General features: G+C 33.7%; 1 protein-coding gene across 4 annotated transcripts in view; it reads left to right on the top strand.

Annotated features, from left to right (window-relative positions):
- Yipf7 (Yip1 domain family member 7) overlaps window positions 1-13,181 on the top strand; it is a 39,690-nt gene extending 26,509 nt beyond the window's left edge. For all 4 annotated transcript variants that reach the window (XM_033758812.1, XM_033758811.1, XM_033758815.1 and 1 more), the window contains 3 exons: window positions 7,328-7,473; window positions 9,742-9,923; window positions 12,739-13,181. In XM_033758812.1, the coding sequence (XP_033614703.1) occupies window positions 7,328-7,473; window positions 9,742-9,923; window positions 12,739-12,901 (491 nt within the window). In that variant the 3' untranslated portion in view covers window positions 12,902-13,181. The remainder of the gene's footprint in view (window positions 1-7,327; window positions 7,474-9,741; window positions 9,924-12,738) is intronic.
- The last annotated feature ends 2,191 nt before the right edge of the window (window positions 13,182-15,372 follow it).

The raw sequence follows: 15,372 nt of genomic DNA, 5'->3' as shown, positions 1-15,372 counted from the left end.
AACTATCCTTCCCACCCCAGATAATGAGACACTTTATAAGAACATATTTTATTTTCTGCTCTCCTTGCTGGGAGCAAAGGAGATAGTTTCTCAAATTAATATTTGTTGTTGTTGATATGGAGATGAGCCAGGATTTTTCTTCTCTGAATGACATGAGTCCTCACTTCAGCGGGGGTGGATGGGTGGAGAAGAACATGGTTCTTTTAAATAACATTCTGTCTGGAAGGAAACCTAGAACTTTTGGAGTTTAAACTCTATAGGGGATTTCAACAATGTTTTAATAACTGCTGTTTAAAAAAAACACACCATATTTTATCTGCTTGTTTTGCTTTTAAAAGAATGTCAACATAAGTTTAGAAAGATACTGCCTAACTACTAAAAATCAAGTAGATTTTAACTTGGGAGCCAAGCATTGCCAAACTGCACCAAGTCCTTTATATGCGCAAGTCCTTTATATGTGCAAGTCCTTCATATGTAGATAAGTGGAAAAGAATAAATTAAATTTTTCAGTAGTCCACACCTAGATACTGTTGTTTGCCTCTTATGAATACAACCAGCCACCTAGAATTAATATATTCTTTTTTTGCCTAGAAACTATAAAATAGTGTACGACTTAAAGTCTCACTTTTACTCTGTAGAGTGTGAACAGCCAAAAGGCCTTCACGATGCTGAGCCCTAAAGCTTGGGGAGGCTCCAAGAGCTTGTCGGACAGCGAGAGTCACCCAGGAAGGGAAACACCAGGCTATTACCTTTATTAGTCTGGCCAGACAGCACTCCCAGAGCTAAGTAGCTCAGAGAGGCAACTAGCTCAGAATCAGAGGCTATTTTTTATATAGGGCTATGGGGGGAGTTTACACTTGAAACTTAGAAGAAGGGGACAAAGTCAAGTGGTCATCAATCATGTACTCTACTGTTACGTACTAATGATCAGCAGATTGATTATCCATTGTTTTATAGATTGTGTTGTTCAGAACATTCAGTTACGGGCAAACAAGGAGTGGAGTGATTTACTTTGGGTCTCTATGTTTGTTACAGATTCTATCTAGTTTCCCAGCTACTCCCAAGCAGTTACCTAGTAATTCACAATTCATCATTGCTTATCCTATAAGGGGAGGGGGAACAACAGTCTCTGGGTCATTTGCTGGTCAACATGGAGTTGCTCTAGTTCAGTAAGGCTCTTACATTAGTGAGATAACTAAGACACTCAGAAAAGCATTGAAAATATAAGATATATCTGGTTCATTAGAAACCAATTACATTTTAGGGCCCATTGTGTTTAAGCAGCTCATATTTTTCACGCTGCAATTAATACTCACCTGCAAGTTATGAGCTGTTCTTAGTCAATGCTTTTCTTGACATCACCATCTTTGCTTCAACCGTCCCTTGTCAAATTGTATTCAGTATATACTTTGACAAATATAAAATTATTTTAAATCTTGTCTTTAAGTTATGACTACTATTAAAAATTTTATGTATGCCCTTCCAGGCTTTTTTCTTATTTCTCAATGAATGTTTTACAGATAGACAGAGATATATAGATATAGGTGTACAAGAACTTTATTTTTAAATTTTATTTTATTCATACATGTTTTCTGTGCATGACATTTACATTCATCTTGGAAAGTAGGTACACACACACACACACACATATATATATATATGTATATATAAAATGTATCTTGATTATTTTTATACCTCTTCCTCTCCCTCTGTCTCCAGGACCCCTTTCACCATGTTCATGGCTGTTGTTGTTATTTTTACTTCATGGTTGCACATATATTTACATTCCTTTTGAGTATTTGATACCTGTACATGACACATCTTACAAGTTTTTATGTCCCTTTTGCCCTTTTGTCTCTCGGACCTCTTTACATTTGCAAAAGATCTATCTCCCTGTTACCTTTTATCAGTCTTTGCTTTTGCTCTTTATTTGTATTTTGCATTACTCAAATGAGAGTGTTTAAGCTTGGTACTTAAGCTTGCATGTCTAATTTATTTCACTTTATGTTTTCCAGGTGTGTCTACTTTCCTATAAATGTCTTGAATTTATCTTTCTTTATAGCTGAGTAGTCTTCCTTTATGTATAGGTAGATTTTTCTCACAAATACTTTAAAATTACTATTTTTCAATTAATGTATTTATATTTGAGTATTTAAACATGAAGGTTGGGTTATACTATGGATAGAAATTTTGTGTTCTTTTCGATTATATTAATAAGCATTTTAATGTATGAACTTTTTATAATGCATGAATTCTTCCAAGTTATAATATATTATTTGAAAACTTGATTTAAAATGGTTTCATAATATTCCACATACAAGTACTATAATTTACCCACACCTTAAAAGTTTTTCCTTATAAGTAATGATTTGATGAACAACATACTAAAATCACCTTTGACTTCTACAGAGTTCATCCTTGGGTCATATCTGGAGCAGTTGGACAACTAAATCAAAGGTGTTTGTGTCAAACCAGAATCAAAAGTGGATTTTCCAATATACCATCACATTAGACTATGTTTTGATAGGAAAAGAGGAAAATGATATTATTGTACTGTATTTCTTAATTACTAGAAAAAGTTGGGATTTTTTTTCCATAACCTTATTATTTTTACTTCCTCACATTTTCATTTTCATGTTTTTAGTAAATTTCCTAAAGAAATTTAAAAAGTTTTCCTTCTATTTTAAATGACATTTATATATTAAAGGTATTAGCTATTGTCTGGAATGTGTATTTTAAACTTTTTTTCTAGCTTGTTTTGCTATCTAATTTTCTTAGAGGCGTATAGAAATTTTAATATATTTCTTTTCTTTTATTAAAAATGACAAAAATTTTCACAATCAAATAATAAGGATAACAAGTTAATATACTGTGCATTATTATCCTCAAAGTACTCAGTACAAGACATAAACCAAAAAGATTATTACAAAAAAAGATAACACAAACTTTGTTTTCAGTGAACTAAGACAAACTATAAGTGAAACAAATTAACATATATGTTTAAGTATTTCTGAAACATCATATTACAGGGATACATGCACACTCATGTTTATAGCAGCACAATTTAATATACTTTAAAATCTAGAAGTTTTTGAGAAACTTTTCTTTCCAATTACATTTTTATTTACAATCTAATTGTCTGGCTCCAAATAATGTTTATGCCCCTTTGTAGATTTACAAGTTTTAAAATTATATTTTGCATATAGACTTTTGACTTGACAGTTTACTTTTAGCTTCTTATGTGAAATAAGGATTTACTTTTATTTTTCTTCCGTGATTGTTTTTTTTTTCCTTTAAGCCTTTGTGGACAATGATGTTTTCTGGTTATCTAAAGAATCTGGGGCCAGGGATTTAGCTCAGCAGTTCGGTGGCCTGCCTCGCAGCACAAGGGCCCGAGTTCAATCCCCGGTACCAAAAAAAAAAAGAAAAACAGTATCTGTATTGTTATATGTGACAATACAGAGGGTTGCATTCAGGATCTTCACACTGACTGCATCTCCAGCCCTTTCAGTGAATTAACTAACTAGTTAGTCAATTAATTAACTTTTTGAGACAGGATCTCATTAAGTTGGCCAGGCTGGATTCAAACTCGCGGTCCTCTTGTCACAGGCTCCCATGCCACTGAGATTACACGGCTGCCCCCAGCACCGGCTACACGACACTGTCGTCCATCTTCTACTGTTTTTTCAAAGTGAATTGGAGCCATAGTAGATCCCCCTCCTGTTTCATACATTTCAGAATTAGTTTCTAGATCTTTACTTTGTAATTATCCCTCCCCAAAATTTATAGAAAAACAAACACTGAATATAATTTTGGATTTTGAGTTTATGAAATATGTCATGTTCTGAGCCAGTGTGAAGGATCTGTGAAAGCCCACAGCCCCATCTGTCCAAATATGAAGAAGCCATACTCAAGATTTGTAGGGCAAGTGATAGATGACATTTGCTAGTTTTTATTGAGTTCATACAAAAATGGCTTATAAAATGATGAAGCTATAATAATGACCATCCCATTCAAAAAAATATGCTATTATGAACTTATGTTCATTTATAAAGTAATTTGTAATTTAACATATTCATCTGGTTTTTATGTAGGAATGGTAATTTTTGTTATTTGATAGTGTACAATCTACAATCAATATGTTAACAAATCTATCTTCAATAATAATGAATTCAAATCTGATAGACTACAAAATAACTGTTAATATTGAGTATTTGGAATTTTGCATCTGTAGGTTAGCCTGATAATTGCATATGAAAGGCCAATGCCACAATTGTATAGAAAATAAATAAAATGTATAGAAAATAAAAATCTCAACTCATTTTTGAACAAAAACTTTATTTCTATTTTTTTATTTTCTCGCGTTTTTTTTTTCTTTTCCCTTATTTCCTTTCCCCTACCCTTCCCACTTCCCCTACACCTTTAGCCCTTTTCTTCCTATTACACATTGTCAATTATACCATTAGGATCTTATTTACAATTATAGGTTTTCACACCACAGAAACTATTCGATATTTACACGTGACTTATTTATTTCACTTAAAAGTATAACCTCAATACCACATCAACTCATTTTTATAGCACATGTCTATATATCTTGCTACCACTAGAAGGCAGCAAAACAATACATATTTCTTTTGCGTTTAGATTTCACTGTAGTTTCATTTTATTTGATTTAATTTTATATGCTAAAGTATTTTATTAGGGTACCTAGAATTATACTTAAAATTTCTCCTACTTACATTATAATGAATTAGAAAACATATTACAGAGATATATTTCAGTATGAAACAAAAATATTAAAAATATAAAGTATACTTTCTTCCAAAAATACTTAGTCAAGCCTGTGTTCATTCACTTTTGTGATTCAGTATTGAAAGGTATACAGGTATTAATCATGCTTGCAAACAAATGGTATAAATGATTAATGGTATTGCACAAACATTCCTCTGCATTTCTTCAGAAATAGTTAAGCTTTTTCAGAAGAAAATGGTATTTTGAATTAAAGGGCACTTTATTGTGTTAAATACTGAAAATGTAGTTAGCATAAATGAATAAAATTTGAAAAAGATGTGCCTTAGGTGAAATTAATTTAAAGTACAACATTTCTCAAATTTTAAGTCTTTGCTATTTTACAAATCATGTTAGGATTCTAATCTCATCTCTAATCTAAGCTTGGTGAACTGCTTATATTCTCCAAGGTGTACAGTCATTAAAATACATATTTATATGCGCATGCACTGTGGAAATAAAAAGGAAGCATGAAAATTGCAATGTACATGAATTACTCACTATTAAACTAACTGCTCACATTATTTCTTTTCAAGGCTGGGGTGGCAAACATAAAGCGAGGCGTGATCCAAGTGGACAAATACACTCCCTGTCCTAGTTCAGACCAGGGTCTAGCTGACTTTAAAAATTTCTAAATTTTAAATCAAGGCCCCTCCATGGCTATGGAGATGATTAAAAGCCCGTCTTGTATGATATGTGCAGAATATCAGCTTTGTGAGATATTTAAGTGGTACATGCCTCTATGTAAAAAAATATGTAGAGACCTAGGGGTGCAGCTTAGTGGGATGTAGCACATGTTAGGCTCTAGATTCAATCCCTAGCACCAAAACAACTAAAGAAAAAAAAAAAAAAGCAAAGCAAAGCAAAGCAAAACACAACATTGGAACAGCTGAGTTATACCCAGTATCTCACCAAAAAGTATTGCCAAATCCTTCGAAGGCTGAATGCCATACACAAATGAGTTTGGGAAGATAATACTGCACAAGGGAGAACTGGGCTTAACTGAGAAACAATAACTGTTATGAGATTAGATGCGCACTGACCCAATTCCTACTCTATGGTTAAAGAATATCCTCTGCAGTCTGACTGTCCGATGGGGGGAACCCATATTTTCTGTCATTAATTCCATGACTTTGGAAAAGTTACTTACTCTCTGAAAATGTCAGCCATCTGATACATAAAATAAGAATAAAATAGCAGGACTAACTTTATTGTGCTGTAGATTGATGCATCTAAGTCTTGTGGGGCCCAATACCAAACATTCAGTAAATGAAAATTGTTTTTGTTCAAATTCATTTGTAGTATTTATTGTAGTTTAGCTTCATTTCTTCCTAGATATTACTTCACTTTTATTGAAAATTTAAATCGATGGAAAGAAGCCAATATTTGACTGCAGTTAAGGTATATGCTTTTTAACTGAGTGCTTTTCCTTCCCCCAGGATACATCTTGATTTATCTTTCCTTTTTCCCCCCTGGTACTGGGAAATAAACACAGGACCTTGCACTTGTGAAGCAGGCATGGTACCACTGAGCTAAATCCCCAGTCCCTTTCTTAGTTTATCTTTATAGGAACAATGAGAAAATAAACTGATGTGATCAAAGTTTATCCCTATGTTGGGTGAATGTCAACTGGCTAGGTTTATTCTTATAAAAATAATAATAAAGAAGAAAAGGAGAAGAGTCTGTGCGGGACAATCAGAATTCCTTGGCAAGTAGGCACTGGAGGAAAAAAATATTAGATACTTCTAAATGAATCTGTGCTCATTGATACTGATTCTACTGATCTTGGATATTTTATTCTAACACCACTACTCAGCGTAGTGGGAAAGAATGACTCATCTCTAAAATTTAATCTTTGGGTACATTGGCCCAATCTCATAATACATTGACTATAAAAATGTGTATGTCATCATGATTACCTTTTTCTTGCAGAAAGAGCCCTCTCCTCCTTTGTGAAGCTCATATATAAAGCACAAAATTATTCTTCTCCTTAGGTAGAGTGGAATGAAAGTCCCATACTTAGACTGAAGAGTACATAGCATGGCTAACTGAATAATTATTCCATAGTTGATATGACGAGATTTCAGAAGTGTTAGCAATTGAAAATATGGGAGGAAGAACTATCTAGGGGGGCAATAAAAGATTTGTGGTCTGTTACCTACAATATTATTTTAAAACTGTGGAATGTATTTTTCTCAATTTTAACTAGATTTTAAGTTTATACCTAAAACATTTTCCTTGATGGAAATTTTTCATTAAAATAGTTTTTACAACTCATTGTTTGGTAAAAGCTATAAAGTTTTTCTTTAAATTTAAAAAGTTTTAGGAAAAGATATAATAATAATTCATGACAAATAGAATAATAATTGTTAATGTGCATTTAAAGGCTTTTATATAAATTATAGAAAAATTTAGATTATGAGGATATAATCCATCAGGTTTAAATGCTAAATAATAAGATAATTTGATCTTTTATTAAAGAATGTAATTTGGTTTTTATTTTTCCTATATTTATATTCTTTCTTTCATTTTGCAGAACTTGGAATCAATTTTGATCACATATGGCAAAAAACCTTGACGGTGTTAAACCCAATGAAGCCAGCAGATGGCAGCATTATGAACGAAACGGACCTCACTGGGCCCTTCCTTTTCAGTGTAGCCCTGGGAGCCAGCCTGCTTCTGGTAACGTGCAGCAACCGACATTAGATTTTAAACTTGTCCCTGGCAGGGCCAGTTCTGAAGAGAGCTTTGTAATTAGAGAAGAAATAAATAAAAATGATAAACGTGGCAGGAGAAGTAGTATGAGAAATTAAGATTCTAGGAAAAGCCCTTAAAATAGTGTTTCACTTCTCCCTCTTCCAGCCACACCGTTCCCATAAAAACCATTTTTACGAATATGGCTACAATTTTCAAAAGTAGTCTAAATTATATTTTCAACTAAATAAACTTTCACTTTCTGTTTGTCGATCTTTTGAAATACCATCAAAATATAGATAGCGCTGTAGTTTCTGTATGGTGCTGCAAACCACAATCACGTCGTATCTGTCTAGTAGAATAGTAGAACGGTAACAATAACATTTTACTGATAACATCTTATTCTGTCTCTGTGCTACAGCAAATGAAAACATTCTGTAAATCAAACACTATCAATTAGTGTGTTAATTTAGTCTCTAACTTCCTTTCTTAGGTCTTTTCACAGTAATTTGATAATCTTGGATTAAACTGCCAAGCCAATTAATCAAATAGTCAGAAACAATCAATTTAACATATAAATTCATCTTTCTTTTAGGCAGGCAGTGGAACCACTGAGCTAAATCCCCAGCCCCAAAGTCCTGAGATTGATCCCCAGTACAAATAAAAAAAATTATCTTGAATGTGTAATGTTAGCTGGAGTTAGTTAAATATTCTCTTCTGTTTTAAATACCAAGAAATATAGATTAAAAAATCTTAACTACCACCAAATGTTATGTTGAACTTTTTGACTTCATGTTTCTATGCCTTCAATTTCTTTGTTTTCTTCAAGACAAGAAGTTTATTTGAGTGAATCAAGTTGCTTTTAGTTGTGAAATTAAGGGGGATATGTAAAAATATGTATTTTATGAATGTTGTATACAAATATTATCACTTTCATTTTCCAATACATATTATAATTTCAGAGTTGATTCTGATACATATAGACCAATAACAATCCTAAAACTCCAACTGGATATTTATTGAAATGTAATTTAACTCAGAATCCATTGGACATTAGGTTAACTCTACACTGGAATCTATAATTTCTTGGGCACCAGGCATCATACTAGTGAAAGCAAAATTAAATCTAGAACTAATATCCAATTCTGTTAATTATGTCTGCAAATGGAAGATTCATAATCACATACTCATCATTTTTGTGACTTTTGTTGACATAGGTACAATGCTAGTGACCTTTCTTTGGGTTATAAGAAGCAAATCAAAATAAACAACTTGAAGCAGTCAACATAAATTTAATTTTATTTCTTCTTTCCTTCCTTTGTTAGAGTCTTGTGACTGTGGGAAAATATCTGCGATATTCATCTCAGCAAGAGACAAGGTTTATTTTCGCTCACATTTTCAGAGGTTTTAGTCCATGGTCCATCAGCACTGTTGCCCTTGGGGTTGTGGAGAAACAGTGTATAAATGGAGGAATCACATGATGGGTAGAGCTGCTCACCTCATGGCAGTCTGGAAGCAAGAGAGAGATAGGAAGTGGCCAGGGTCCCCATATTCCCTTTCAGGGCCTGACTTTCATGACCTACCCAAATTTCTCCCCCTCTTGAAAGAACCCCACCTCTTGAAAGTTCTACCACCTCCCAACAGTCACAGGCTGGCAATCAAATCATTAAAACATATGCCACTAAGGGGATTTTATCCAAACCACAGGAGCTCCCAAATCATTTTCAGCCCCACGTCAAGGTAGCAAGTGGTTTAAACTACTCTGCAGTTTAACTTTTCTGGTAGTGTTATAGTTGTTTTCAGGAAAAACAATATGCATGGGCCATATAGACTCTCTAAATATTTGACCTTAATAAAATGAAACATTTATTTTCTGTTTCAAACTTTGTCAGAACTTGAAACTTTTTTAAAATGGCAGTATCAGTGCTATGACTTGTAAATCTTCAGGACTAACTTAAATTTTTATTCCTTTATTGAATCATTCAGTTATTCAACAAACATGGGGAGGAAAAATAATCTCTTTTTGCCTTGCAAACCTTAAAATAAAAAGCATATCCAGGGCAATATATTATGCTTGCCCTGCCCTAGGTGGTGTAGTCAGAATGTTTTCAAGGCTGAAGTTCATATTACAGGAGGTATTTTTACCAAAAGGAAATAGTATTAAATTGATTCTGAAATGATCTCTAGTTTGTTGTCATCCTGATTTCCACTCCATGTTTTCTGAGCTTTCCAATTGTTTTCTTTGCCTTCTTTCAGGCAGGAAAAGTTCAGTTTGGTTGCGTGTATGGCATGAGTGCCATAGGCTGCCTTGGGATTCATGCCTTACTGAACTTGATGAGCTCCGCAGGAGTGTCGTATGGCTGTGTGGCCAGTGTGCTGGGCTACTGCCTGCTCCCCATGGTCATCCTGTCCAGCTGTGCCGTCTTCTGCTCATTGCAGTAAGTAGCTGTGAGCACTGACTGACCTCACATGCACAGGCATTACCGCAGCTTGCCAGACCAAGACAAAAGGCACCTTTACTCTTTCTCAGTGTTTTGGCAAAAGAATCGGGAAACTATGTCTATTAAAGGCTACACACGGATTCAGAAATGTAGGTCAGTTTTGGCTTGGGTGCTATTCCTATTTCCATGATTTAAAAAATAAACTAAGACAAGTGATGTTTAAAACTGGCACTTTTATGGTGTCACGTTCTTCGGTGTGAACTATTGTCGTGGGCAATGTAACAACTACAGAAAATGCACTGATTTGATTTTTGGAAGAGTAAATCCTGCAGGATGTTGACACATTGCTTCGGCTGCAGGCGCTCTGCCTTCTAGGCCGGAAACAACTGTTCTGTCTTAGCTCGCTCCTTGCAGTGTAGAATTCCCAGGAAACTTGCTGAGTAGATTAATTCTAGAGAATTTTGTAGCATACATGTTCATTCAATGCATTTTAAAAATTACTTCTTCTTTCACTTAGGCTATTGATAGTTGAAGTTCAAAATTAAATAAAGGTACAGTAGATAGATATTTCTGCAGCGCACTCTCCAGGGTGTATGCCTCTCACTACCACTTTACTTAGGGAGACGAGTGATTACATTGATCATTGTCACCTGCCATGTTCTCAACCCACTTGGAAATAAATATTTTCTTCCAGTACTCATTCTTCTATGTCCAAAAGAAACTTGATTTACATTTTATCCTTAGGTAATATAATTCTTAGGTTACAATCCTACATTGGGTAGAATAGTATACAAAAAAATTATCAATACATAGATTAAATCTTTAAAAATGCATTTATTTTCATCACAAGTGATTTTTTATAACTTTATTGAAGATGACTTAGAGGTGCAGCTTTTGTTTTGTTATGGTCTCAAGAGTATTCCTTTAAAATTGAGACCATATCAAACCACTCTTACGTTAACTGTGAGTCCATATTTAATAAAGATCTGCCAGAATGACACCCACTAATCAGAATAAACAATATGCACTAATAAAACACACATGAAGGAAGAATTTGACAGGGACTGGAAACCTTGAATCTGTAAATATAACAGGAATTGCATGTGTTGAGTCTTATCCATGGATATGTCCACATTTCACATGTTACATTCTTCAGAGAGCTGTTTGCTTCACCAGGGTGTTCAACACAAAAATCTGATATGTTAGCATACAGTTTGGTTCTGTATTTTCTAGTATGTTGATTGATTTTGCAAAAGAATAATATTATGATCTACCATTTAATATTCTAAATTTTAAGCATTTTCAGTAAATTTGAGATTTGGAACATCATAAATGACTTCAGCACATGCGGAGAAAGTAAAAACTAAAAATCTTGGGTCTGAGAAATCACCAGAAGTTTGGACTTTTTCATTAGATTTTTAAATTTTTATTTATTTATTTATTTTTGGTACTGGGGATTGAACTTGGGACCTTGTGCTTGAAAGGCAGGTGCAGAAACCACTGAGCCAAATCCCCAGCCCAAAAGTACTATTTTTTGAGGGAGTACCTTGCACTTGCAAGGCAGGCAGTGTAACCACTGATCTAAATCCTCAGCCCTTCATTAGATTTTCATTCTAAAGCTATAAAGGACAATGTATTTCATCACTGTCACAAAACACCTGAGAAAATCAACATATATGGTATAATAAAAAATATAGTGAATGTCTCTGCCAACTGCTATCTGACAGAAAGGCAGGGGTCTTCAACACTAGAAGTGGTGCATCGAACCTCAGTCATGGCTAGTTTCAACTTTACAGTCAAACTAGGATCAAATGAGGCTGTGTAGTTTGTTGGTAGAAAGAGCACTATGCTAGGAGTTAAGAGGTCCTCACTTAAGTTTATCAAATCATTTCCTTGCTTTAAAGCTGAACAATGAATAACTCCTGAGGTCTCTCCAATCTCTTATGTCTTGTGTTTTTTTAAAAATTATCAATGGATTTTATTTTACACATAAGGAAAGAAATTTATTTTTACCATCCATGCCTCCCTTTTTATTCTCCAATTGTGAGATTTAACTGCTTTGTTTGTTTGTTTGTTTTTGTACTTGACATTGAACTCAGGTCCTTGCGCTTCCAAAGCAAGAGGCAGAACCACTGAGCTAAATCTCCGGCAGTATGTTTATTTGTTTTTAAAGAATAGATTGTTTCCTCATTTAATTTTTTGATGATACCCATTTGAGAAAAGCCCATTCCAGAATGGATGGATTAGAAAATTTTGAAGTATACACATTAGCATATGCAGTGATCATTAAGGGATGCATTGGAAGGCCATGCAGGTGATCTGTTCTCCCCTATTCCTTGTATTCACTACCTGAGTTTTGCTCTCATACAAAATCTGTGGTGTCAATGGAGGAAGGAGGGAGAACTAGTCACTCTGATAGAACATAACTCTGCTTACCTCTCTTCTCCTGCTATGGGTCAATTTATGAAGACAGTAGACAAAAGAAAATCTGTGGCCAAAAGAGAAGACTCTAAATGCACTACACAAGATAATTTCAGGAGTTGAGATTTGAATATTATATAAAATGAGAGTGACTGGTTAATGTCATGTTTCGACTAATTCTAGTTGTACTGAAATATCAAATGCTTGCCTTTCTGGTGAAAATGACTCAAAATTTTCTAACTGGTCAAGGCCTTTTTAGTTCATGTATGAGTGCCCTCGTTTTACATCTGAACATTTCATTTTACACCAAAGACACTTCAGAGGCAACTCTGACTCAGACATCCTGTTTTCTCAGAATGTAAGGGAACCATCTCCTTTGTGTTTGCTGCAGGGGCACCCTGGGGACCCTGACAGTGTTGATCTTCATCGGCTGGTGCAGTCTCTCCGCTTCCAAGATCTTCATTTCAGCCTTGGACATGGAAGGACAGCAGCTTCTCATTGCCTATCCTTGTGCCTTACTTTATGGACTCTTTGCCCTTCTAACAGTTTTCTGATGAGTGTTTGAGATGGCTTTGAGAGATGCTATTTGTTTGCTGTTCAATTTACTTTGAAGTGTATTAGCATTCGAGTTTGGTTATATGATTTCTGTTTTATTACCACTGAGAGAATAATAAGCAGAGAGAGAAAACACTTACGGATGGTGCGGTAATGGTCTGCTTCCTTTGAACCAAATTTTGCTTTTCCGTTTGGCACATTACAACACTTTTAAATATTTTCAAATAAAAAGGATATATTACTACACTGATGAACATTGCTTTTCTCAATAGATGTGCGTCTGGGAAATTATAAGTAAATGAAACCTTATGTTTACCATTTAAAAGAAATCTACAGTAAGTCTCTTGAAAGACTTTTAAGACTGCTCAAACTGTGGGGATGTGGTTAAAGAATTGCATATTCAGCCCTTTGAGAGCTCTCATGGGTGTATTATGTAAGGTTTTTATTTATCCAGTCAAAGAACCTCCTGCCCTTCAGTTCATATACTTTAACAATTTTTCTTAAATCCTATTTAAATAATGTGTTGGTGCATCAATTTTTTAAGCTCTCATTTTCTTCTTAGTTGGTTCAGGGCATGGCCTTAGCCAATCCCCTTCCCCTCTGAACATCTCTCTCCTCCCTTCATCTCTCAGGCCCCTTTCCTTTTCCAAAAGTGTTCTTTTTGCCACAGTACATAGACCCAGGTGTGGTCACTCTATCCTATTATTTTATACCTAGGGGAATTATTTAAAACATGCTGGAACTACATTATCTGAAATTATTTATTTACTCCTTCACTTTCTCTCTTCCCTTTCTTAAGATAAACACCCTGAAGCCATAGCTGAAGCTCTAATCTGTATACTGTAATTTCTTGATAAAAATGGGAGATTAATATATATTTACAAAGTGAAAGAATGAAAAAATAAATGAGCACGACAGTTACTAAACATTGGTCACTGTAGGGAACATGATAATTGCAGTTGTGAATCTTTGGGAATGGGGAAAAATAGCCAGTAAACATGAGCAGGATAATTACAAAAATAAGAAAATGCTGAGTGTGTAAAAAAACTGAGAACTGCAGTATGCTTGATTTTTGTAGTTTAATAACCATTAATGGAACTGTTAATTAAACATGGAATTTTCTTTTGGTTCTTAATTTTTCTATTTGGAATGTGATCGTTCTGCTGACATTCTTTATATAAAGAGGATGAAATTAGAATGTCACTTATTGTAATTATTTCTCTACAAAGTTATCATATTAATTAGAGATACACTGTATTACAAGGCAGGTGGCAACACCACTGAGCTAAATCCCCAGCCAAAAATATGTGATGTACCTAAAATTTTACCTTTTGAAGTAGTGCTTTTATTTAAAAATTTATAGGTAAAATTTTCTCTGAATTATGTATAAAAACAATCATACACATAAAAAAATTCAATATATACCATGAAACATTGTAACATAAACATCATGTAAAAAAGTACAGTGGTACCTTGGTTCACAAAATTAATTAGTTTCAGGATACTGAGGAAGACATATACATTTGTTTTCTTCACCTGATGTGGAGTTTGCAGACAGAATTTGTCATACACCAAGGTACTACTGTATTAAATATCTCCATAACAGTAAGAAATCAGAATAAATTCCATTTAATAATGCTTTTTTATATATAATGATATTTGTATTTTTCCAAAGAATAAATATTTCGAACATCCATGAAACATTTATAGTAATTAATATTCCATAATAAAAGTTAGATTCTAAGGCAGAATTAAGCAGATTTCAAACACTTACTAAAATTACAATTAAACTAGAAATTGGTAAGAAAGGCATCTTAAAACAAATTTTAAAAACTAAAAAGTTAAAGCTCAACCTCTACAATGCTTGAACAAACAATATAAATTATCAGTGATTCACCATTTAGAAAACAGCATCAATGAGAATATCTCATCACTTACTTCACAAAGGAAAACTAAAGTTGTCTTTTGAAACAAATTAATAATATGGATTGGTTTCACTTTTACTAAATAAGCACTATATTTATATCCCAGATGTGCAGCTCAAATTTTATATGACAAATTTTTATATGATAATTTTTTGGATATGTAAGTATGATAAAAAATTATGCATTTTCAAGTCAGTGAACTTTTTTTCCCTTATTGTATTTATTGGTGCATTTTAGATATACAGTAGAGTTACATTCATCATTGGTATCTTGTACCTTTACATGACAGTCTTTCCATTTAATAACTCTTAATGACAGGATTTTGACATACCTAAGAGTGTCGAGAATAAAAATAGATGATTTATATGAAAATATCTTTTTCTTTTTTTTTGGCACCGGGGATCGAACTTGGTCCCTTTGCTTGCAAGGTAAGCAGCAGAACCACTGAGCCAAATCCCTGGCCTGAAAATATCTATCTATATATATCTATATATATCTATATCTATATATATCTATATCTATATATCTATATCTATATCTATATC

This window comes from Fukomys damarensis, unplaced genomic scaffold, assembly GCF_012274545.1.
Source record: "Fukomys damarensis isolate Sample0158 unplaced genomic scaffold, DMR_v1.0_HiC HiC_scaffold_35, whole genome shotgun sequence".
NCBI classification, from domain to species: Eukaryota; Metazoa; Chordata; class Mammalia; order Rodentia; family Bathyergidae; genus Fukomys; species Fukomys damarensis.
Note: the sequence above shows the minus strand (reverse complement) of the source record. Positions and strands in the feature narration are given on the sequence as shown.